General features: G+C 41.2%; 1 protein-coding gene across 4 annotated transcripts in view; it reads right to left on the bottom strand.

Moving 5' to 3' along the window:
* Nucleotides 1–4,643: 4,643 nt before the first annotated feature.
* The window catches only part of plcb3 (phospholipase C, beta 3 (phosphatidylinositol-specific)), a 53,925-nt gene continuing 36,646 nt past the window's right edge, over nucleotides 4,644–21,922 (bottom strand). For 2 of the 4 annotated variants that reach the window (XM_025905902.1, XM_019348134.2), the window contains 27 exons: nucleotides 21,628–21,728; nucleotides 21,363–21,529; nucleotides 20,794–20,940; nucleotides 20,545–20,702; nucleotides 20,255–20,337; nucleotides 19,903–19,987; nucleotides 17,279–17,426; nucleotides 17,019–17,117; nucleotides 16,863–16,936; nucleotides 16,681–16,777; nucleotides 16,389–16,473; nucleotides 15,706–15,830; nucleotides 14,908–15,062; nucleotides 14,661–14,822; nucleotides 14,472–14,571; nucleotides 14,226–14,330; nucleotides 13,241–13,341; nucleotides 12,999–13,143; nucleotides 12,511–12,552; nucleotides 12,254–12,363; nucleotides 12,048–12,148; nucleotides 11,705–11,861; nucleotides 10,909–10,985; nucleotides 10,207–10,296; nucleotides 10,049–10,106; nucleotides 9,815–9,901; nucleotides 4,644–9,291 (listed from right to left, as the gene is read on the bottom strand). In XM_025905902.1, the coding sequence (XP_025761687.1) occupies nucleotides 8,980–9,291; nucleotides 9,815–9,901; nucleotides 10,049–10,106; nucleotides 10,207–10,296; nucleotides 10,909–10,985; nucleotides 11,705–11,861; nucleotides 12,048–12,148; nucleotides 12,254–12,363; nucleotides 12,511–12,552; nucleotides 12,999–13,143; nucleotides 13,241–13,341; nucleotides 14,226–14,330; nucleotides 14,472–14,571; nucleotides 14,661–14,822; nucleotides 14,908–15,062; nucleotides 15,706–15,830; nucleotides 16,389–16,473; nucleotides 16,681–16,777; nucleotides 16,863–16,936; nucleotides 17,019–17,117; nucleotides 17,279–17,426; nucleotides 19,903–19,987; nucleotides 20,255–20,337; nucleotides 20,545–20,702; nucleotides 20,794–20,940; nucleotides 21,363–21,529; nucleotides 21,628–21,728 (3,171 nt within the window). In that variant the 3' untranslated portion in view covers nucleotides 4,644–8,979. The remainder of the gene's footprint in view (nucleotides 9,292–9,814; nucleotides 9,902–10,048; nucleotides 10,107–10,206; nucleotides 10,297–10,908; nucleotides 10,986–11,704; nucleotides 11,862–12,047; nucleotides 12,149–12,253; nucleotides 12,364–12,510; nucleotides 12,553–12,998; nucleotides 13,144–13,240; nucleotides 13,342–14,225; nucleotides 14,331–14,471; nucleotides 14,572–14,660; nucleotides 14,823–14,907; nucleotides 15,063–15,705; nucleotides 15,831–16,388; nucleotides 16,474–16,680; nucleotides 16,778–16,862; nucleotides 16,937–17,018; nucleotides 17,118–17,278; nucleotides 17,427–19,902; nucleotides 19,988–20,254; nucleotides 20,338–20,544; nucleotides 20,703–20,793; nucleotides 20,941–21,362; nucleotides 21,530–21,627; nucleotides 21,729–21,922) is intronic. The other 2 variants (XM_003452397.5, XM_025905903.1) reach the window with 1 other exon arrangement.

A 21,922-nucleotide genomic window follows, 5' to 3' on the forward strand; every position in this document is an offset into this window, starting at 1 on the left:
TGCAGCAGGTAATCAGTGACGGATTATATTTTCAGCTAACCTTCCTTACCATGCCCAGCAGCAGCAGCAGCCACAAAGGAGGACAGTGGAAACAAGAGAAAGAAGGAAGGGGGAGAGATGGTGGTGTAAGGAGCAATGAGTTTTAGTTGGATACTACAATTTCTCTGGTCATCGCAAAAAGGTTCCCGTCTGTGTATGTGTGTCCGTACTGAACAGAGAGGACCTGCTGGTCTTTGTTACTCTGCTTTTATATTGCAGATCGGGTTTGGGTTCAAATGTGTTTTTGCAGAAAGTTATAACCAATCAAGAATATATAGTAATTTTATTTTAATGGCTTACAGTTTGCTTCCAGAAGAACAGGATGATGCAATCCTCACAAGAACTGGGTGCTGCCCCTTGGCAGGCTTCCAGTAGTCAGCCAGTGAGATAAATATACAGAGCAAATTTTTTAGTGCCAAACTAACTGGACTGAGAAACGATGTCTGGTGAAAAAAAAAAATGAAAGGAACACTTTGAAAACATGTCAGATCTCAGTGGGATAAAAATAAAAATCTCACTGGATAGCTATACTGATATGGACCGAGTCATGGGTTAGGAATGAAAGGATGCCACATTGTTTGAAAATGAAAAGTATCAACTACAGAGGGCTGAGTTCAAAGACACCCCAAAAATCAAAGGGGAAAAATGATGCTGCAGCCTTGTCCATTTTGCTGAAATTTCATTGCAGCAACTCAACATGGTACTCAGTAATTTGTATGGCCCCAATGTGGTTGTATACATTTGTGACAATGTCCTAATGTCCATAATGGTCTCTTGGGGGATCTCCTCCCATATCACTGAGCTTCTGGATAGTGTGAGGTGCAACCTGGCGGGGTCAGATGGACCAAATATGGATGGACTACATCAGGGGTCCCCAATCCCAGTCCACGAGGGCCGGTGTCCCTGCAGGTTTTAGATCTCAACCTGGGTCAACACACCTGAATCACATGATTAGTTCATTACCAGGCCTCTGGAGAACTTCAAGACATGTTGAGAAGGTAATTTATCCATTTAAATCAGCTGTGATGGATCAAGGACACATCTAAAACCTGCAGGGACACCGGCCCTTGTGGACTGGGATTCAGGACCCCTGGACTACATCAAGTAAGTGTGGGGACAAGTCAGTGGAATCCTTCATCCTCTCGCCACATGAGGTCGAGCATTGTCGTGCACCAGGAGGAATGCGGGACAACGTGCACCAGCGTAGGGTCTGCAGGGTCAGGGTGTTGTTGCCTAGCCCGTAGAAGTCGGTGCATCCCTCCATGGGTATACCTCCCCAGACCGTCACTGACCAACAGGTCATGCTAACCAATGTTATAGGCAGCACAGCATTCTCCAGACCCATCTATCATGTGTGCTCAGGGTGAAACTGCTCTCACCTGTGAAATACACAGAGCGCCACTGGTGGATCTGCTAATCCTGGTGTTTTATAACCCATGCCAATCAGGCCGCGAGCACACTAGCGGGCGTCTGGCTCTCAGGCCACCCTCATGATGTCCATTTCTGATTGATTGACGAGAGACTTTCACACCAGTGGCCTGCTGGAGGTCATTTTTTTTTAGCTCTGGCAGTTTAGGAGGAGCAGATACACATCCTGATGATGGGTTAAGGACCTTCCCGAGCAGGGGTGGGAAACTCCAGGCCTCGAGGGCTGGTGTCCCTGCAGGTTTTAGATGTTTCCTTGATCCAACGCAGCTGATTTAAATGGTTAAATGACCTCCTCAACGTGTCCTGAAGTTCTCCACAGGCCTGGTAACGAATTAATCATGTGATTCAGGTTTGTTGACCCAGGGTGAGATCTAAAACCCGTGGGACACCGGCCCTCAAGGCTTGGAGTTGCCCACCCCTGTTCTACATCCATGTCCAGCTTTCCTAGAGTAACTGCCTTTTTCCTGGAATCTTCTCCTTGATGTGCCATTCTGGAAAAGTTGAACTACCTGTGCAACCTCTGGAGTGACTACCAGCAATGACACTGACCCTAGCCAAATGCAAAACGAGAGAAAAACAGAAAAGATGAGGACAGAGAAATGTCAGCGGCCTCCACGTGCATCGTGCTGTTGCCCCTCTAGTGAGCCTGTCGTTGATTTCATTAACACCAAAGCAGCTGAAACTGATTAACAAATCCCTCTGCTACTTATCTGACCAGATCAATATCCAACAAGGATAACTGCTTTACTCTATATGCTATACTCTGATTAAAAAATTGTTCCTTTCATTTTTTGACTGTGATACAGTCAAAGAGGGTCACACACACACACACACACACACAAATACAGTACAAGACAGCAGAAAAAGTACAACAACAGAGTACAACACGCGCACAGCACCAAATGCCTGTAACAGTCCTTTGTTGCCATGTGCTCTATCAGATATAAAACGACTACTCTTAAGAGGGAAGGCTGCAGGCTGCTCTCTCTTAATAATGCATCAGGGCAATAACATGTGTGCATTATACTGAGTGAACCAGGCAGGCTCAGAGAGAGTAATGACTGACATTTCTGTTACTGCAAGACCACAAGGTTACTCACATTAATCTTGAGCTATTTCTAAAGCAAGACAGGCCACCTCCCCCACATGAGATGTGTTTTTACTTTTCATTCAAGCACTCGGCGACTTTAGGAAAGACTCTTGCTCCTGTCTGCTCTGATCATGTCTTTATGATGTTAATATTGTTATTGATGTCCTTGGGCAGATTGTCTGTTTCCTAAAGAGAGGTCAGAGGTGAGGCACTGCTGTGGAACGGCACCGATTATGATGAAGATTAAGGAAATGACGTTGTCCGTTTCAATCATTCTTTTCCTGTTTAGATTCACGTAATTAGATGATACCATTCTTGGGTATTTCCAAATTACAGTATCTTATACTCTGACTTTTCTACTATTCAGAGGCAAATACAGTGAATTCACCCAGTTTAGTGTTCTTTCACTTGTAGTGTCTTATGGATTGACTCAAACTCAAGTACAGACTGAACAACAGCTGTTCCTCTGTTGTCTGTTCTTATCAGATCATTGCCATCGTTGCTTTGACATTTCCTACCCTAATAAACACTGCTGTAGACTAAGTACCAACTTGGGGAGGCAACAGCACTCCTCAGCAGCAGCAATCTCTCTCAGCGGGTCAATGCACCCTGTCAGAGTTCAAAACTGATCAGAAAAGACTTAAGAAAGTGGCTTGAATACCAGCAACAAAGCCCATGTACAGCGGCCCACCCTGCAACCCACTGGATCCAAAAGACACCAAAGGATACCCACAGATTTACAAAGTGTACCTGCACTATAGCAGGTTGACTGGCAGAATATTTTAATCCACAATGAAAAAAAAAACATATTAGTGTATTAGTAAAGTGAAAACTGTTGGACCCGTGATGGAATATCATCCTTTCCAGGTTACCTTGCCTTACCTTCTAATGTTAGAGGGCTCAGTTCCAGCCACACTGTGACCCTGGTTGGATAGGTGGTTAAAAAGACAGTTGAATAGATGGATAGATTATATTAAAATCAAGCACAGCAGTTTCTTGTTTAGTGCTACACCACTTGAGGAAGTTTCTCTTGGCAATTCAGTATCTCTACTTCCTGTAAATAGTCTGAATTTAAGAGGGTGTGAAGGCAATGCTCTGCCTCAGTCATATTCAATTAACTCAAAACCCATTACACAGCTAAAGGTGTTAAATAATAGACACTTTTCATTACAAATGAATGGAAGGGACTGTAAGTGCCTCAAAATCCTGGGGAAAAAAACGACATTAATGGCAAATTAACCAACAGCAGAAAGGAAGATGTTGCAGACTTGTTGGTGATGGTGAACAATTACTATCCATCGCAAAAACCAACCAAACGAATCAGGAAAGGTTACAGTCCATCTATGGAGGTTAGACATTTATTATTCAATGCTCAGTCTTATATCAGTTATGAAGGAACAATATAGCATTACATCCAGATCACTGTATAGTATTCCCTTTATATCTCACAGTCATACACTACATACACAGTGTGAACAAGACTGGCTACACATCTTGTATAATATATCACATGCTGTCTGTCACTAACTGATGTGTACAAACACAGCTGCAGTTTTTGATTAAACTGGTTCAAAAGTGAAAGATGGTCTCATTACTGGGTGAAACTAGAGGCAAGGAAATGGGGCAGTGAGGCTAAGGCTAAGAGGGAGAGAAGAGGGGGGAGGACATAACAGCCAAAAGCCGTAGGGCCGGCCTGAGGGAGCCGAGTCACACCAAATGTCTGCGAAGAACAAAGTTGAGCAGTGTTTGTGCCTGATGCTAAAGTGAACAGTGTCCAGCGTTATGCTAATGTGTTTGTGTCAGAACACAGTAGTGTGCAGGTCTGTTTGAATGGGATTTTTTAAGGTAAGTGGGACAAAAACAAGATGTCAAAGCTCAAAGCTGACATGAAAAAAAACAAACAAACCTGGGGCTCTATGCCTTTGGGAAGGAAACTAGCTAACGGCATTAGCACACAGACTGGCCTTCTCTTCCCTGACTGTGTGCCAAAGCAGCATAATGATGCACTCGACTAAAACAGTGTCACGGTAAAGAATTAAAGATCCTGATTGAGGAAATAGTTATAATTTAAAAGACTTCTTTAGAGTTTTAACAACTGTGTAAAAAATCTGACCACAGTATTGACTCTAGTAGCCCGTTGACTAGCAAAAATGCTAATTCTTTAGCATTCAAATTTAACATTAAACCAATATAATTTAAAGTCAGATCAAAATAAAATGTCAAATCTAGACGTCAGACTGTAATCAGCACAGCAATACTTTGGGCTAAATGCTAATATTAGCATGCTAACAGTGGATTTCATTATAGAAATTCTGTATGATCAGCAACATTTGTGAACCTGCTATAAACACAAGGTTCAACTGGGCCATATATTCCCATTTATGCATCTACTCAAACTTGAAGAACTGGAAAAATGTTAGATGTTGGACCAAGACACCGTTAAGAAAATTATAAAATTAACATTCGAAGGTAGCAGGCCACACACAGATTTGTGTTGCTTATAATTTCTTGATTTTTTTAAAAATAGACTATGCAAATACTTTTACATTTATTTTTCATTTGCTACCATTTACATGCCAAATTATCAAAATATAATTATTTCACTGCCTTACTGGTGGTTGTTGCCACGCAGGTGGTGTTTTTTCAAATTCTTCATTCCCTATTTAGGGGCGAATTTTTCAGAGTTCAGTTACATATGGGCGACATATATTGACACCTGAAACAAACAGACATGGACAATTTAACATTGCACTTGCGGGGGATGAAAAACGCGGAAATCAAAAGAATTGGGATTTATAATAAAATATTAATAATCGCAGTGTGTGACGATGCTCGTGCAAAGACTGGCCCACTCATGAAGGAGGAGATACATACATCCTATAATCGTTATAGTAAGAAGACTGGACTTCTCTTTTTCCCCTAGCCTCAGACGGTGATCCCACCAATAAATTAATATTAAGCTGACATCTGTAAACTGTTTCATAATCTTTGTCTTAGCTCATCTATAAAGACACTGTACATCATCTGTAAAGCCACTGACAACAGTAGAGTAAGAGTCCACATATCAAAAGCTTTGCACAAAAAGAAAAAACGAATTTGAAATACTGTAGCCTACTTACTTATTCACTTGCATACACAGATACAATTCCTGCTAACAGCAGAGAAAAGAGTTGCATTATTAAATTGGAGTTCCACATGGAAATCTCAGATCTGCTTAGAAATGCGACTTCTGGCAAGCGGTGCATGACTTGTGTTTGATTTCTCACTAAATTTTTAAAATCTAAAAACTCTCATTTAGGATGCGATGACATTTTCCATCCAAAAACCAAAAGAACAGTACAAAATAAATCCAAGCTCAAAGTGCAAAGAGGAAAACCTTTCTTGTACACAAAATAAACAACGGCTGATACGTTACACAAAAAGTAAAATCCTTAGAAAGTAGTTGCATTGATGTCGGCGTCACAGGAACTAAAGGTTTTTATATACACGTAAAATAGAGAAAAGTGCATTTAAACATAAAGAGATGAAAAATGGGATGTACGTTTTTCCTCGAAAACAGGAATGGAAAAACCTCGAGTACCCAGTAGTCATGACTTTATGATGTTCAAGGACATTATAGTGTTAACTGGATATGGAATGTGTTTGACTTTTGTTTCTCAGTGCTTTTTTCCTCTCTTTGCTCCTCCCTCAGCCCCAATAAACTGAGGCAGATGGCTAGCCTCAGTGGGTGGAGTTAAGCCAGAGGTCATTTCCTGTTAAAAGGGGGTTTTTCCTTGCCACTGTTGCCAAGTGCTTAACGCTTTCTTGTTTTTTTTCCCCCTTTAAAATATTATAGAGTTTCGATCTTACTATGTAAAGTGCCCTGAGATGACTTGTGCTGTGATTTGGCACTATAAAATGTATTGAATTAAATCGCTTGGACCAAGCTGACCTTTAAAACAGACGACCTGCGAGGAGTATGTTGACATTTTTGGCAAGTAAAATTATTTGAGACTGGTGAGTTTCACCTCTGAGACCAACGTAGGAAATAAAGGCTCAAATCTTTAACACACTACACAAATAAGCATGCACATGTAGGTCTACTCTATGGAGCATGGCACAGAAAATCATCAGAGCCTGTCACGGCTATCCTACTGCTGACCTATATGAAAAACCAACCAAAGCAAAACTGTTATTAGTTTCATAGATTTCCTTTTTGAGAACAAAGAACAGCGCCATTAAATCGTCAGATATATTAAAATGCCAAAAAAATAACACACATACTGAGTCTGTGATGGGGACTTGATATGAAGGGTTTCATTTTTCAGCAGCCTGAATGGACACAGTCTTCCATCAATAAAGACTTAAATCACAATAAAAGACAAAAAGTTGTATAAAATTCAGTTTCAAAAGATGACAGTTTACATGACGTGTGTGAAGGGGGCAATCAGACAGACAATACAGGCAGCCAGTGCTCATCGAAGGATGGACGTAGGAGAGGACAAGACAGGACTCCCAAAACGTCATCCAATAGTTATTTTCTTTGAGAAAACATTTAAATGAAACCCTCGTTTCTCTTCTCAGCCGTCTTTGACCTCTATCACCTCCATCTTTCATCAGCACTTGTGGTCAGTAGTAAAATTCACATACAGCTAAATACCTACATAGTACACACAAACAAAGTACCATGGTTTCCCCCTTCGGTGAGGACGAGAAAAGAAAACAAAGACCGCTGCTGTTAAACTGACAAAAAAAGTAAAGAGGAAAAAATCAAAAGCAAAAACCAAAATATATACAGCCAAACAGGGAGCTCTGCTAGAGACAGAAACTGATATTTAACTTATATGTACCATTCAGTTTGTACATCACAATGCCACACACCATTTTTGGCTATCCAATACAGTGAAGGAACTGTGTGGGAAGGGCATATTTAAGCTAACATAAAATTTACATGCACCTTATGTCCATTTAAAAAAAAATGGAAACATGCAAGTGGTATTTTTGAGGCTTTAGTGAAGTTCAAGCAGCATTAAATAATTAATACCACGCTAATAGAAAGCCTTAATTAAAAAAAGAAAAGAAAAATGAGTGCATTTTTACATTAAGATGTCATAGTGCCGCTCTGTGTCATCATCAGACTGTCGTCTACAGTAGTGACACTACTTTAGCTTTTGATGTCTTTCTCCAGTCAAACTAACTGCACCAACAGAAGTGCATACACACCAACTCTCTCCATTTAGTAGGAAGTATTACTGTCCCCAAAAGCAGATGCCTCATCAACAGATTAAGTTCTGGCCACACACACATACACACTCGAGTTCCCTTGAGTGTAGTAATCTCTGATATTTGGAAAAAGTTATTTTGATTTGTCCCTATTGTGTGTTAAATACGCGTCTATGTGGAGCAGATTGGATGGGATGAGGATTTTAGAGACTTTGGGTTTCTGAACCAATAAACTGTGTATGTGTGTCGAGAGAGAAGCCCACATGTTTTAGAAAGCGAGTGTTGCGTCACCAAAACCCCTCATAATTTGTAGCCAGATGGATGTGCGCTCATGCCCCCTCCCTCCTCTGCCCTTTCCTCATTGGCTGCAATTTCATGGAGGGTTAAAGGGCAGAGGCTTCATCCCAACCAATGACGGGGCAAATCCAGGTGTGCATGTGCAGGCGTGTGTGTTGGGGTACAGTCTAATAGGATTATCAGGCTGCATGCACAGACAGCTCAAATCACCAATTTACAAAAACGCCAAAACGGTTAAGGCTGTAGCACCACTTGCTGGTCAGCCGCTGTCATTACAGCTAAAAGTTCAGCTGTAATGTAATTTCAAAATCACCCTTTTCCTGTTTTATCCATCCTAAAACTCACGTGCTCACATCTGGGATGCACTTTTCTACCCTCATAACAATTGGGAAAAATAAAAATCTCCTTTGGCTGTCTGAAATTTTCCCCGTCTTTCTCAAGGAGATAAAGCTGTGACAAAATAAAGCTGATCGAATTTGTAGTGAGAAGTACCCTTTACCATTACCCTCAGCAGCTGGGAGCTAGTTATGTGGTTTATAGTTATGCTCCCCCCTCTGCACAGGTTAAAGCTTTCCAGAAACGTCCACAAAAGAGGTTAAAGCCATTATAAGCCTAGAAAAAAGATGACTGACCACACAAAACAATAGGAATGATGAGGGGTGACATTAAAAGCTAGACAAGAAAAGAACAATAAAACAAAACAGCTCTGGTTATGATTCTTATGAATTATTCCAACATAATCCACAATGAGTTTTCTGACAAAAACGGCGAAAATAAAAAATAATATAGCTCTGTAGACAAGACCAAAAAAAGGTCAGGATTAAAAAGAAAGAATAAAATTAGTAAATATTCTACATCATTACTATCCCACATTACAATCACTATAGACCCCTGTTGTATATTCCTTTGAACGAGTAAAAGTTTTAATTGAACGACATTTCTGCGTCTGACAGGACGGGCGTGGTGGACGACGAAGTGGAGTCGGCCAGAGAGGCGGTGCTATTGTCCCGGCTCCTGTGCAAAGTGCTCCGACTGGGCGTTGACGAGTTAGAGGGCGTGGAGCAGTTGGAGGGCGGGCCCGAGCCTGTACTGGGACTGCTATGATTGGACGAGGTGGAGAACAGCGCGTTCTTTTGGAGATTTTTGTTTTGCAGCTCGATCTGTAGGTGCTGGCAGATCTCCTCGGGAAGGCGGTGATACTCCTCTTCCAGTTTCCGATCCAACTGAGACTTAAGCTGCAGACGACACAGCGGCAAAATATTAACACATTTTCAGGTCAGCTTGGGTAAATTTGTTGTTTTTGTGTGAGACAACAGGAAATGACTGGAATAAAGAAACTGACTGTATATAAAAGATGGCTGTAACCATCGTATCTATTTGAAATCAGACATTTAAAAAAAGTATTCGCTGAGGCGGTAACTGAAGGTTGAAGCAGCGTCATTATTCAGATTGACTTCTAAACAGCTGATCTCCTATTTGCAACCAGTGGAGTCGCCCCCTACTGGTCATTAGAAACAATGCAGGTTTCATTTTTGTGATCCTAAAGTGGGAGTTTAAAAATAAACCCCTTTGAGTTTTTATGGATGCACTATGCGCTCTAACAAGACAACAGCCCAGTACACAAGTCATTTTTTTTTATTTCTATTTATAGAGATGCCAGCATTGTTGCTACATGTATTTTTAATTTTAGACAAGTTGGGGGATTTTTTTCCCTTTGTTTGCAGATCAAACTTTTTTAGTCTCGCTTTTTTTGCTCACCTGTGGAAGCTCCTCGTCTATGCGTTGTAGGACGTCCCGATGCCTCTGCAGCAGCTTGTCGTCTCTCCTGGTCTGTGCTTCCTCCAGCTGGGATACAGAAAGGAAAAAGAAAAAAAAAAGGCAGAGGAAGTGCTTTGAAGTTGATAACAATAATAGAAATATGAGCTATAAACAAGAAAAATGGACTGCTGGCGATAAAAGATGAAGAGTGTGTGTGCTAGGGCGAGTACTTACCCCACGGATTAAAGAGACAGAATCTTGAATGTGTTTCCTGTTAATCTCATTCAGTTCCCTAAAGAAAAAAAATATACGGATGAAAAGTAGAGTGAGGAATGCAACTGTTTAAAATAAGGCTGACTGCTTCTATACTAATACTTAAAAAAAATTATTACGATTCAGCCTTGTCTTTTTCACGGTTCTTGGCTTCACTGATGCTGTTTAGTCGTTTCCTGTCCAGGATCTTCTGCAGTTCTTTCTTCTCCCTGCAGACACAGTGACACACAGATAGTAGGTCCAAACAAGGACTATCAAATCAATCTCACAGACAAAGCAAAAATGAAATATACCGTAGTAGCTAAAAGGAGATTGTCATCCCCTAAACGTCTGATGCAAATTCCTTCTGACTCAGTTTTACTCATTTGATCATTCATGTTAAATTATAATAACGTAATAAACACAAAACAAAAATTAGAAATAAATCTAAAATAGGAGTGTTCTCTTTTTTTGGTTTCAGTAAGACGTCTGGCTGCTGCATTTTACACTTTGTTGACTCAAACAAGTGTATTATAAAAAATTGGTGCAGAGGTTTTTACAATATTGGCCCAACTTTATACACAAGGCGCTCAGATGTGGTGTTTTCAGTTCAGTAGACACATATGACCCATAGGTCATATTTAGCTGCTGTGGCATCCAGCATTTAATATCCATTTCATAGTCCTTTAATGTAGTGATTTCAGGAATGTTGGTGGGATTTTAAAAAATGTAAAAAGACATGCAGCTTCATCCGTGTAGGAGTGAAAATTCACACTATGCCTGCATGATTGACACGCGCAACATCCCCCCCAGTGGTAACATGTAGAAGTGGACCGACTTACTTCTCGCACAGCTCCTTGACCTTTTTCACCTGAGCTGCTTGGCATTCGCTGGCAATCTCCTTCAACTTCTGGTGGGCCTAGAAACACATCCCGGACAAGGCGACCTGTTAGCAAATCACTGTGCACGTTTTACAACCTTGTTTCAATTCACTGACATTTGTTTATGCACAGCTCTATTAAGGTAACACCACAGCATTTCAACCAGGTTGAGGTCTGGACTTTGATTGGAGTATTGTGACACCACTACTCAGGCACTCTGTTGTAGGTTGTCTGCTGTGCTTGAGCTCAATGACCTCTTTTGTGACCCAGTTTCAGCCAAGCTTTAGCTTTTGGACAGATGTCCTCACATTTGTCTCTAGAATACTTTGGTGTACAAAGGAGTTCATGGTTAGCTCAGTGACTGCAAGGTACCCAGGTCCTATTGCTGCAAAGCAAACCCAAATCATCACACCTCCACCATCATGCTGGGTGTGAGTCATAAACTTTAACATTTAACACGCTAAGTGAGCTCTGCAGGGCCTGAGATGAAGTTTTGGCAGTTTCTCTGAGCATTCCACGGTTTGAAGATCGTGGCATTGTGTTAACACACACGAGAATGCTCCAGCACAGAAAACTGACAAAACATTCGCTTTTCTGGAGGTTTTCACCTGATGATAAATAATCAAGTGCGCTTGATTAGCAGCCTAGCATGTGCTTACCAATTACAATTACCCTTTTAAATCTTATGGAAGTACTAGTTGTTCACAGCACTGTACATGCAGGAGGTGTGTGTGTGTGTGTATGAGAGAGAGATTACCTCTTGCAGGTGTGTTTTCTGCTTCTCTCTTTCGAATGCAAAAAGCTCTTCACGTAGTTTTAGGAGTTGCTGCATGTGAATCTCTTTCAGCTGATTCTTCTGCTTCTCCAGATCATCCAAGGCAGCCAACTCGCTCTGCATCAGTTCCTGGGACTCACTGAGGTACAATTTCAGGTAAGCTCTTTCACATCATCTACAAGGTATCTCCTTCTTAACACATTTCATAAGCATTCTTTTGAAAAACTATTCTCCATCACTGGTTCCTTTTTTCATATTTTAGGATTTTTTTTCCCCCCAACATCAGGGAAAAAACTGCCCAGTTACACCCCATGTCCATCCTTACCTTTTCTTGAAACTGCGTTTGAGTTGTTTCTCAATCTGGCTGCGTTTCCTCTGGGTGTCAGACTGAAGCTGGGTTTTCTGGTCCTTACTTAGATTAGACACCTACAAAAACCACAAAAACCAATTTATTTTTGCAGCACAAAGGCAACAAGCAACAAACTGATACTTCAATTACTAGTTTCGATAATTAAATCCGTCTGTGTGTACCTTCTTCAGATGTTTCTTGCGCAGCTCTTTGAGTTCTTTTCTTTGTTTTTTAAGCAGCTTTTCATAATGTTTATTCTGCTGCAGCTCCTCCACAGACTGAACCTTGATATCTGACAAACACACAAACCAGCATAAATGTTGCTGTAAACTTGCAGTTTCCATCTTGGCCAGCCTGACCATAAAATCATTTTTGCACACTTAGCTGTGTGAGAGATTTCTGTGAAATGAGTGAAATGAATATGCTGGGATGACCTTACCTGTTAGGACAGTACCTATGAGGTCCTCCTTCTGAGGTTGTACTACACACAAAGAGAAATAAACACAAGAGGAGACACACATACAGGGCGCATGAAATGGATGATGGACAAATGACTCAGATGCAAATAACAAACAGAACTTGATGCCACTGCTAGAAAAAAAGGACTGTAAAAGTCTTATTTTGAAAAGCCTAACGCTTTAACTTGTGAAAAACTGACATAGCGGACATGGATGAATTACACAACACAGTGAAAGTAGGTCATCTCACAGCTTTATCAAAGACACATATGTGAACATATTTCGTTAGGTAATTTCAACATATAACACAGAGTCTTGGACCAAGCCTGCACAGTGCTAATACACAGCAATACAGTTTCAAGATATCACAATTTATATTACGCTATAGATGCCACTATAACAAGCAAACACATGTGCAGGTCTGTAGAAGCTATATACTTAATCATTTAGACAAGGTTTGTGACTGTACCTGGTGCAGGTAACTTGATGACATCAGGGGAATCTTCATTTGGGGCGTGATGGGATGTTAGGGAAGGGGAGGAGATTCCAAATCCTGGAATGAGTTCACACTCTCTCTTGATCTCTCCTTCTTTGGGCTGGTTGGTGAGAGGCTGGATGAAAATAACATGCAATGAATTAAAACCTACAATAAAAGCGTACAGGCGAAAGCAAAAATAGAGTGTGGGGGAACTAATGTGATCAACATAACCGTCTCACCTCACTGTTGTCTTCTAAGAGACTAGCTAGCTGTGTCTCTCTCTTGTGCTTCTCACTGATATGCTTAATAGGGTTGGTGAGAGCTTCTGCATACTCTGAAGACACAGATCCATGAAACAATATACAGGTTAGTGTAACTTATAGTGCTGTAAACATGGCAGACAAAAGAATAATATGAGAATAGTTTTCATTTTTAGGGTAGATTCATTTTTTTTAAGTCTGTTTGTGGGAGTCATGCTAGCCTTTGCCCTCCATTTTGCCATGCTAAGCTAGGCTAGCTGGTTGCTAACTTTGATACCGCTCATGTCTGTAGAGTAAACACAGTTTAATTTCAGGAAAACAGTAAATAAGTGAATTTCAAAACTAACCTTAAACTATTAAAATTGTTCCTTTAAAGCCACATGTTGCCATGTATATCATATCATAACAACTAGCCAACAAACAGAGAAGACGAACGTGTTAGCTAAAAGTTAGCTAAAGGTAACAATTTCTATTTCTACTTTGGTTTTTTTAGCTAAAAAGGTATGAGACTTACATAAGTCTGCTAAGTATTTCCACAAAAAGTTATTGCTCAACAGATACAATTCATAAAAAGAAAATGAAGGTAATTAAAAAATAATAATTTAAAAAAATCCAGATCCAAACACTGAAGCATGGTTTGACCAAATAATAAAACACCTTCATATTCAAGTGGGCTAGAGACAAAACTATACACCAACATGTGCTGGCTAGTGTCATCTTTAGGGTGGTCAGGTGACCACACAGCTAAATCTGCTACTAATACAGAACCTGTCGAATTATTGTTTAAAGGTGCTTCTTTAAAAGTGTCATCTATAAAGCTAGGTCGTGGATATATTGGGCAAAAGTTGCTGAATGCAAGAAGAAAAGAGAAATGCCTCAAAGCTTTGTGGATCTAGTTTATTTTTAGCCTGTTTGTGTGACGTATTAATCCAGAGTGATGTTTGCATGGTGTCATTACCCTGGTGTTCATTAGGGATGTAGTCCTGAGCTTCAGTGTAAACCAGAAGTGACGGCAGCATAAGCGGCTGGTTTAGCTCATTCTTCAGGTTGATGTAATGGTAGCCTAGAAGGAGGAAGAAATAAATAACTGACGTTAGTACAGATGGTAAAAGACCATGTACGATGTTCCCACTGAGTGCAAATAAAGTATCAGTGATGGCCTCTGATAGTGACTGTTTGATGCCAAGAGTGTTTATTTCCTTACCCGGCCTAATAGCCGAAACAGGGAGAATCCGGTGTCCAATGAACTTGCCGTTTTCCTCAAACACAGCTATTCTCAGAGAGGCCAGTGTAGGGAGGACCACCTGGAGAGTGTTGACACCACGAGAGAAGTTTAGAGAGCAAGAGATAAAGGTTTAAAAGATATGTGAACCCTGCTCTGTTTGTCTGTTACCTTGTTAAAGACAAACATTTCATCATCCCACACAGGGTCCAGCGAGTTCCCATTAGATGTTTTGGTTCTGTACTTCCTTTTTGTGTCAGCTGGAAGTCCAAAAATGTCCACTTCCACATACACACCAACCTTCTTATCTGTCAGGAACTGGCCTGAGATCACCTGGTAGATGTTGGGTTGCAAATTTGTCATTTTTTCACTCACAGGAGCAACAAAATTGCAAATACTGAACTCAGATATGTCTTACTTTAATTTTGACCGTGTTAGCGACTATGCCGTCTACTATGTTTTCTGTGAAAGGGTCAAAGTGTTTGTCTGTCCTTCTCATGAACTCTGGCTTCAACAGGTATCCGCTCCCACCATTATACTCAAACACACCCATGTTCAGCTGCATAGGAAGGTCTAAGAGTAAGGAAGAACAAAACAGAGCAGATATTGGTATCAACCAGCATCAGAATGTCAACCTTTAATTGATTAAAGACTTTGAAAGACAACCAAATTAAAACAACTGTACAAATACATAAACCCCAGTAATGATAAATGCATATTATTCATAGCTATTAATAACTGTTAGAGTGTTTAGATGGTGCCACCAGGTGTTTGCAGGGTTTATTTTGCATCTTTTCCCTCAAAGATTAATTTTAGGCTGGTTGAATTTGTCACCATTAAGGCCAGTAAAAAATGGGTTGCCCATACTTAGGTGGCAGTTCAATCCAAGCAAACACTACGATGGAGTGGCTTCAGCCTGTGCTGGGGGACAATGTTTGTGTGCGTGGCATGAAGATTTGTTGTCCACTCTGAGTCCCATTGCATGTAAAGCATGTATAAAAGTAGCTCCATGTCAAATCAGGATAGCTTGAAGTTATAGGACATCATCAATATTTTTTGGGTTAGGGTTTGAATACATGAGTCTTTTTGGCGTTCCAAGTTAGTCCCAATGTGTTCCATGATGTGAATGCAAGGGGTTTGCTGTCTTACAGTTTAGGCTTAACTTTTAAACACATCCAGTTTCTTTATGTCCAAGACTAAAAGTAGCACAACTCACCAAGTGTCTGGAAGTTTAGCGCCACCATCTGGCATCCGACGTTCCAGAAAAGCTGAGGCATGTAGTTGGAGCTGTCTACTCTCGTTCCTTTAGGATAGATTCGGCTCAGCTGGTTCTTATTGTACCTGGAGGAGTCCTGCTAAGGATTAACACTGTATACAGAGGTAGAGTGTTGCACATGTGCAGAGACTATTTATTTATTGCACACTGTAAACCACACTAGAAAAAAGGAGTCACTGGTGTTTGGTCTAAGGTCGAGATCAAAACCAGATGAGACATTTTCCTCCATCAATAATGTCAAAAACTGTTGAGAAGGACCGACAGTGCAGCTGATATTTAGAGAAACACAGTTGTTTGGTTGATTTTCTAGAGTCAGATGAGAAAACTGATACTATTTTCAATGTCCGCTAAAGCTGAGGCTACAGCTGATGGGCGGTTAACTTGAAGCACGAAGATTAGAAATGAGGGAGAAAAGCTAGCCCGCCTGACTACACAGACAGGAAAGTATGCCTACCAGCGGTTTTTGTGCGTTTAATCTTTATTCCTAAGATTTGAGAAAGTCAGTACACCCAGTAAATAATAATTCAGCGAGTAAATTCTCATGCAACCATAAATGTTACTTTTTAAACCTTGCCCAAATACTCCTTTTTACCACTTTTGAACTTTTAAGCTTGCAAGGATACTCAACAAACTCTATAGGGAAGCTCTTCAGGGCATCCATGCCTTTGGTTTCAACAAACGATGACATCTCAAAGAACCTCTTCCTCTCTGTTGAAAGAAATGAGAAGCAGAGGGGGAAATAAAACAAGTCAGAATAACCTGTGACGAGATGATGCTACCTGTGAGTGAGTCTGTTTGGCTAATGAGCTACACCATAAACACGGCTGCTCCTCTCACTCGCAGTTTTTGCCTGATAAAGTGAATGCATCCTTCCTTTTCCGTTAAGCACGCACACACACTCACACACACACTTACTAGCTGCCCATTCAAAGGTCTTAAATTTGACGGGTTCAATGTAGTTGACGAGATTTGACATCTCCTCCGTGGCGTTCGCCTCGCTGCTGGCGGTACCCTGCAGGAAGCAGATACCACTAATCCATAAAGCAGCCTAATACCAGCTAGTCAAACAATCCATCAGTCCTCTTGACGGCACCTACCTCGTCGGAGTTTGGTTTTTTCAGCTCTGCCACCAACTCGTCCTCCTCCTCCTCCTCGCTTTCTCCTTCACCTCCTGGTAGGGTGTGATTAAAAAAAGTAACTTTACATAAGACAACTTTTACAATGTGCTGGGATCCTTTGTTTCTTCAACCCACCAATGGACTTCCGAGGCTCGGAGTCTTTCACCATCCTTTCAGCCAGCTTTTCCTCTCCATTGGACAGGAGTTGGCTTGCCTCTTCTGTCAGAGGGCAGTCTACACATGCAACAGCAAACTATCAGTTTAACAGGAATTCTTTTGATCGTCTACATCAACCTCGTTTTCAGTTACAATCATTTACCATCATCATCATATACAAAGGCTAAGTTGATGTTATTATCCCAGCAGGGGAGAACAGGTGGTTGCCTGCACTTTACCGTTGTGAGGCGAAGACTGCTCCCCTGGCTCTTTGCGCCTTATGCTGCCACTCTCAGAGGGTCGGTGATGGTGATGTTTCTTCTTGTTTTTGATAAGAATCTTCCCCATCAATTCCTGCGGCGAAGGCAGCAGCTGACCTTCGCTCAGCTAAAATCACAAAGATAACACCATGCTGTCAGAGGAGAAGAGAATAATGTAGGGCTTGCACTCGCATTAACGAGCTTCTTGATATTTAAATATAATGAGAAGAGGTATTTTAGAGCTACAACCTCTGACCAGAAAATAAGATTTTTGTGCTCCTTCTTTTCTGGAAGTTTTGCCCTGTTGAGCTCTTTTCCTTTATCATATTGTATTGTTTTGGTTTTTGCTTTTCTTGCAAGCTATTCTACTTTACTTCGAGCTGTTCTATGGTTAACATTTTAGCTGATGTGACAGTAATTTTCCAGCTTTGGGGATAAATAAAGCATCTTTTCTTATCTTTACTTGACTGAATGAGCTGAGCGATAAAAAGAAGCACATGTGCCTTTATCTGAGATGAATAATGAGTCTGCGCTAAAAGAAGCAAAGCAAACAAGGTTGCAGTTTTCAACAGTTTGGTAATGTTAAACTGGCCTCTATGACTCTTGAAACTAGAAATGCAGCGACTAAAATAAGTGTTGAAAACTCCTCCAATGTTCTAAGTAAATATATCTCTAAAAGTGCTATTGACGTGAAATTCTCACCAGATGTCGGCACAGGGAAAAAGTGTTGAACGCGCTTACTGAATGTATTTAATACTGAACAAAAGCCTCCTTTATGGAGAAACTAGTCGCATGCTTTGCTAAGGTGTGATTTTGGCCCATTCATCCACACAAACACTCTTCAAATCCTGATTTTTTAAATTGGATTCGGGTCAGGTGATTGGCCGGGCCGTTCTAGCAGCTTGATTTTCTGTCTCTGAAACAAATTAAGTTTCTTTGGCTGTGTGTTTGGGATCATTGTCTTGCTGCAACATCAATCCTCATTTCATCATCATCATCATCCTAGCAGATGGCAGCAGATTCTTAATCAAGAATGTCTTGATACATTTTCCATTCAACCATCCTTCCTTGTTAGCTTCCTTTTATCTGAAGCGTGCCAGTGCTGCTTGCTAGAACAGCCCCACACCGTGATGTTCACATCTCCAAACTTCACTCTTGGTGTGGTGTTTTCGTGGTGAAATGCAGTGCCTTTGACCTCCAGACATAAATCGTCTTATTGCATCCAAAGGGTTCAATTTTGCTCCCATCTGACAAGACCATATTCTCCCAGTATTTCACAGGCTTGTCTAAATGTTGTTCAGCAAACTTTAAACGTGCTTCTTCAGCCTTGTATGATGAGTGTGCATACAGGGCATGGCGGTTGACTGCATTATTTATTGTTTTCTTTGAAACAATGGTGCCTGCTGATTGCAGGTCTTTCTGTAGATCTTGTGGAGACCACCTGGTCGTTGCTGGTTTATGGTGAAATGATGTTATTTCCACTTGTGGATTATGTCCTCAACAGTGCTCGCTTGAACCTTCAATAGTTTAGAAATTGTTCTGTAACCAGTGCCATTAGTATGTTTTGCAACATTAAGGTTGTGAGAGAGCTCATTGGCTTTACCCATGATGAGATGTACAACGCTTTTTTATAGGCCATCAGTTGGGACTGAACCAGCTGATATTTCTTAAAATTTGCGGGATTATTTGTTTGTTTGTTTGTTTGTGCGTTGTGAAACCAAAAGCGAAGCATGACGGGTTGGATCACAAGCTGATCGGCATATCACAAGGTGTGCAATCGTATTTGATGGTTTGGAAGTTGAGTAACACCATGACAGACGAGTAAAAAGATGTTAGTGTCTCAATAATTTGCCCTGAGGAACAGCAAATGTAATCATTAAAACTAAAAAAAAAAAAATTCAAAGCTGTTATATAAATAAAAAGGGACAAATTGTATGTTTTTAGAGAAACAGAGAGACTCAGAAAGACAGAGAAAGAGTGATCATCCAAAACTAGACCGAAAAAAACCAAACACATGACCTAAACCCCCAACGCATGTGGAATGTGGAACTACATGAGGGTGCAGCTAATCATCATTTAAAAACTCATTGTAGCTGTGGAAAAACATCAAAAGCCAACTTCTAGCCTATAGCACCATCAAGTGCAGTATATACCAAGATGATGCTCTATCGTTTTTGCTGTTTTGCCTTTATCTGAACCCCCTCACTGAGTAGATTATAAAACAAATGCATGGCTAAAGATTCAAATCTAGGCTGATCACTGACTACCTGGTATAAATGGACGTCTTCAAGTCATACACTAGAGCTACGTTCAGGCTCGTGGGATGTTACCTGTCATTATAAACCCCATTAAAAAGGCTGAGTACAAATGAAACCGCTAGAACCCTGTTATCTGTCTTTGCTAATACACTGTTGACTGTGTGCAGAGTTTAGAAACTTTGTGTTCTATCTGGGTAAACGGGGGGAAAAAAGCTTCAAATTTTTCAGCCCAGCAGTGACCTGATCTGTTCAGACATCTGGAGTAATTCGGACTTTTTAACTTTTACAAGTGTGGCAGCAGCAAATTGAGGCAAAAGCTCAGCATCCATATCAGATATGACTTACTGGATATTTCTCCAATGGCTCGATGAGCAGCGCATCTCCAAATATTGTCCTGCAGTACTCTGCCATCTTAGCCTGCTGCTTTGCTCTGAAAGGACAGAGGAAATGGTTGGTTGGTTTAGCGTCCTAAAAATCATTAAACCAATAAAACCTGTCATTGGTTTAGGAATGTTTTGCACACTGAACACCGCACATGTTACAGACTGAGCATTTCCTTCAAAGGATTGGATTTGCATCTGGTCTGGTATTAAATAACCTGAACTAAAGCGTGCTGTACTTATCCCTAATGCAAAGAGTCTGCAGAAGACCAAATCATCTGAATACTCCTGACAAAACACACCGACGTGCAACTTACGAATCTACGTGGTTTTCAAAGGACAGGATGACGGGGTATGGCGAGGTCTTGAAAGCACTCTCTGCTATGGCTTCAATCACTTCCTGCAGTCAAGAAAAGAATGATAAAAACTCAAAACTGGACACAATCCCTCAGCACCATTTTTGTTTGTTGCAAAATGACTGCACAGTAAATCTTTTACAAGAGTAACAAATGATACAAAACTGCAACTGATCAAGCTGATCAAGAGGAAACCAAAAACGTCAAAGAGAGCAGAATTGCGCCTGTGACATTTCTGCAGCAGCTCCCACCTTAAAGGGGATCTCAGTGGTCATGGTGAACCCGTGGGTGATGTAGGGCTCTTCATCTTGTGGTCGGCCCTTCCAGCAGTCCAGCTCAATACAGCGACAACCGGTGAGCAGCACCTGCCTATACATCTCCACCGAAGAATTCCCGGTCAGCTGGCCCACTAAGATACGAGAAGAGCTATGGGTTCAAAACCAAAAGGCGCCAAGCAAATGAACCATTACACTTGCATGCATGCCGTTTACATGTCACACCTGTGAGGTACGTGTTGTGTGACGAGTTGATAAAGTAGTGAGAGAGCGGTTGGTTCATGTCGTCGATGATGTCCAGCCTCTCTGGAGGTACGATGGTGTTTTCCTCTCCTCCCAGATACCGACTGAACGCCTGCAAACTGATTTGGTCTGCAAGAAAGAACACGATGACAGTGTTTCAAAACAGCCAGAAACATCCCAACAGATCAAAGACTGCTGTTCTTAGGAGAGGCATCAACAGGCGCAGAGGGCAGCCAGATGTGATCGCTGCAGGCAGGACAGCAAATCATCTCGCAGATCGCGGATTAACATAGTTATGGCCGTGCCGCTCATTTGTTCACAGGTTTATTAATATGTTTTATCCACAGATAAAGAACAGCCTTAGTACTTGACCAACGTGTTTTGGCCTGCTATCGCTTCATCAAGAATTATACTGCATACAGCACTTTAAATAACATGCATGATTGAGGAGAGAGACACGAAATTGTAATAGGTCAGTTTTAAAAACACCCAATCATATCCACCGATCCAGCTCTGAATAAAAGCCTGATGCCACACAGAGAGTTACAGACCTCTCTCCAGCTGACTGGTGTTGGTCTCGTATTTCTCCATGATCTGTCGGACTTGGTCTCTTTTCAGCGGGGGGTAGAGCACCTCGTTTAGTCTGGAGTCTCTCTGCCTGCGGTTAATGAAGTCCATTAGCTGGTCCAAAGAGATGAACGGCTTCCTCTTGGAGCCACTGGAGCAGAGAGAAAATAAGAGTCCGAGTGTATAACACGTACGCAAGAGGTTTACTAGGAATCCTAAGACTATAACTAGAGCGTCCTTAGAGCGCACCTTTCCTCAAAGATGCTCTGTATCTCAGGCCGAAGACATAAGTTGTCGAGAAGCTTCTGGAAGGCGTCCCAGGTTAATTCATCTGGCTTTATTCCCTCTGACTGAAGCAAAAAAACAGATTTGATTTTATAAACAGGCTCTGCCTCAAGCACACACATTTATGAGTTAATAAACAACAGACAGCATCACATTACATTGCTATGTCCTATTGTCTAGAGAGAATATTAACAGGCTTTCATAAGCTGCATTGCTCGGAGTAACCAGCAGGAGGCTCCAGAATACAGCAATCTAAAGG

Source organism: Oreochromis niloticus, linkage group LG3, assembly GCF_001858045.2.
Source record: "Oreochromis niloticus isolate F11D_XX linkage group LG3, O_niloticus_UMD_NMBU, whole genome shotgun sequence".
NCBI classification, from domain to species: domain Eukaryota; kingdom Metazoa; phylum Chordata; class Actinopteri; order Cichliformes; family Cichlidae; genus Oreochromis; species Oreochromis niloticus.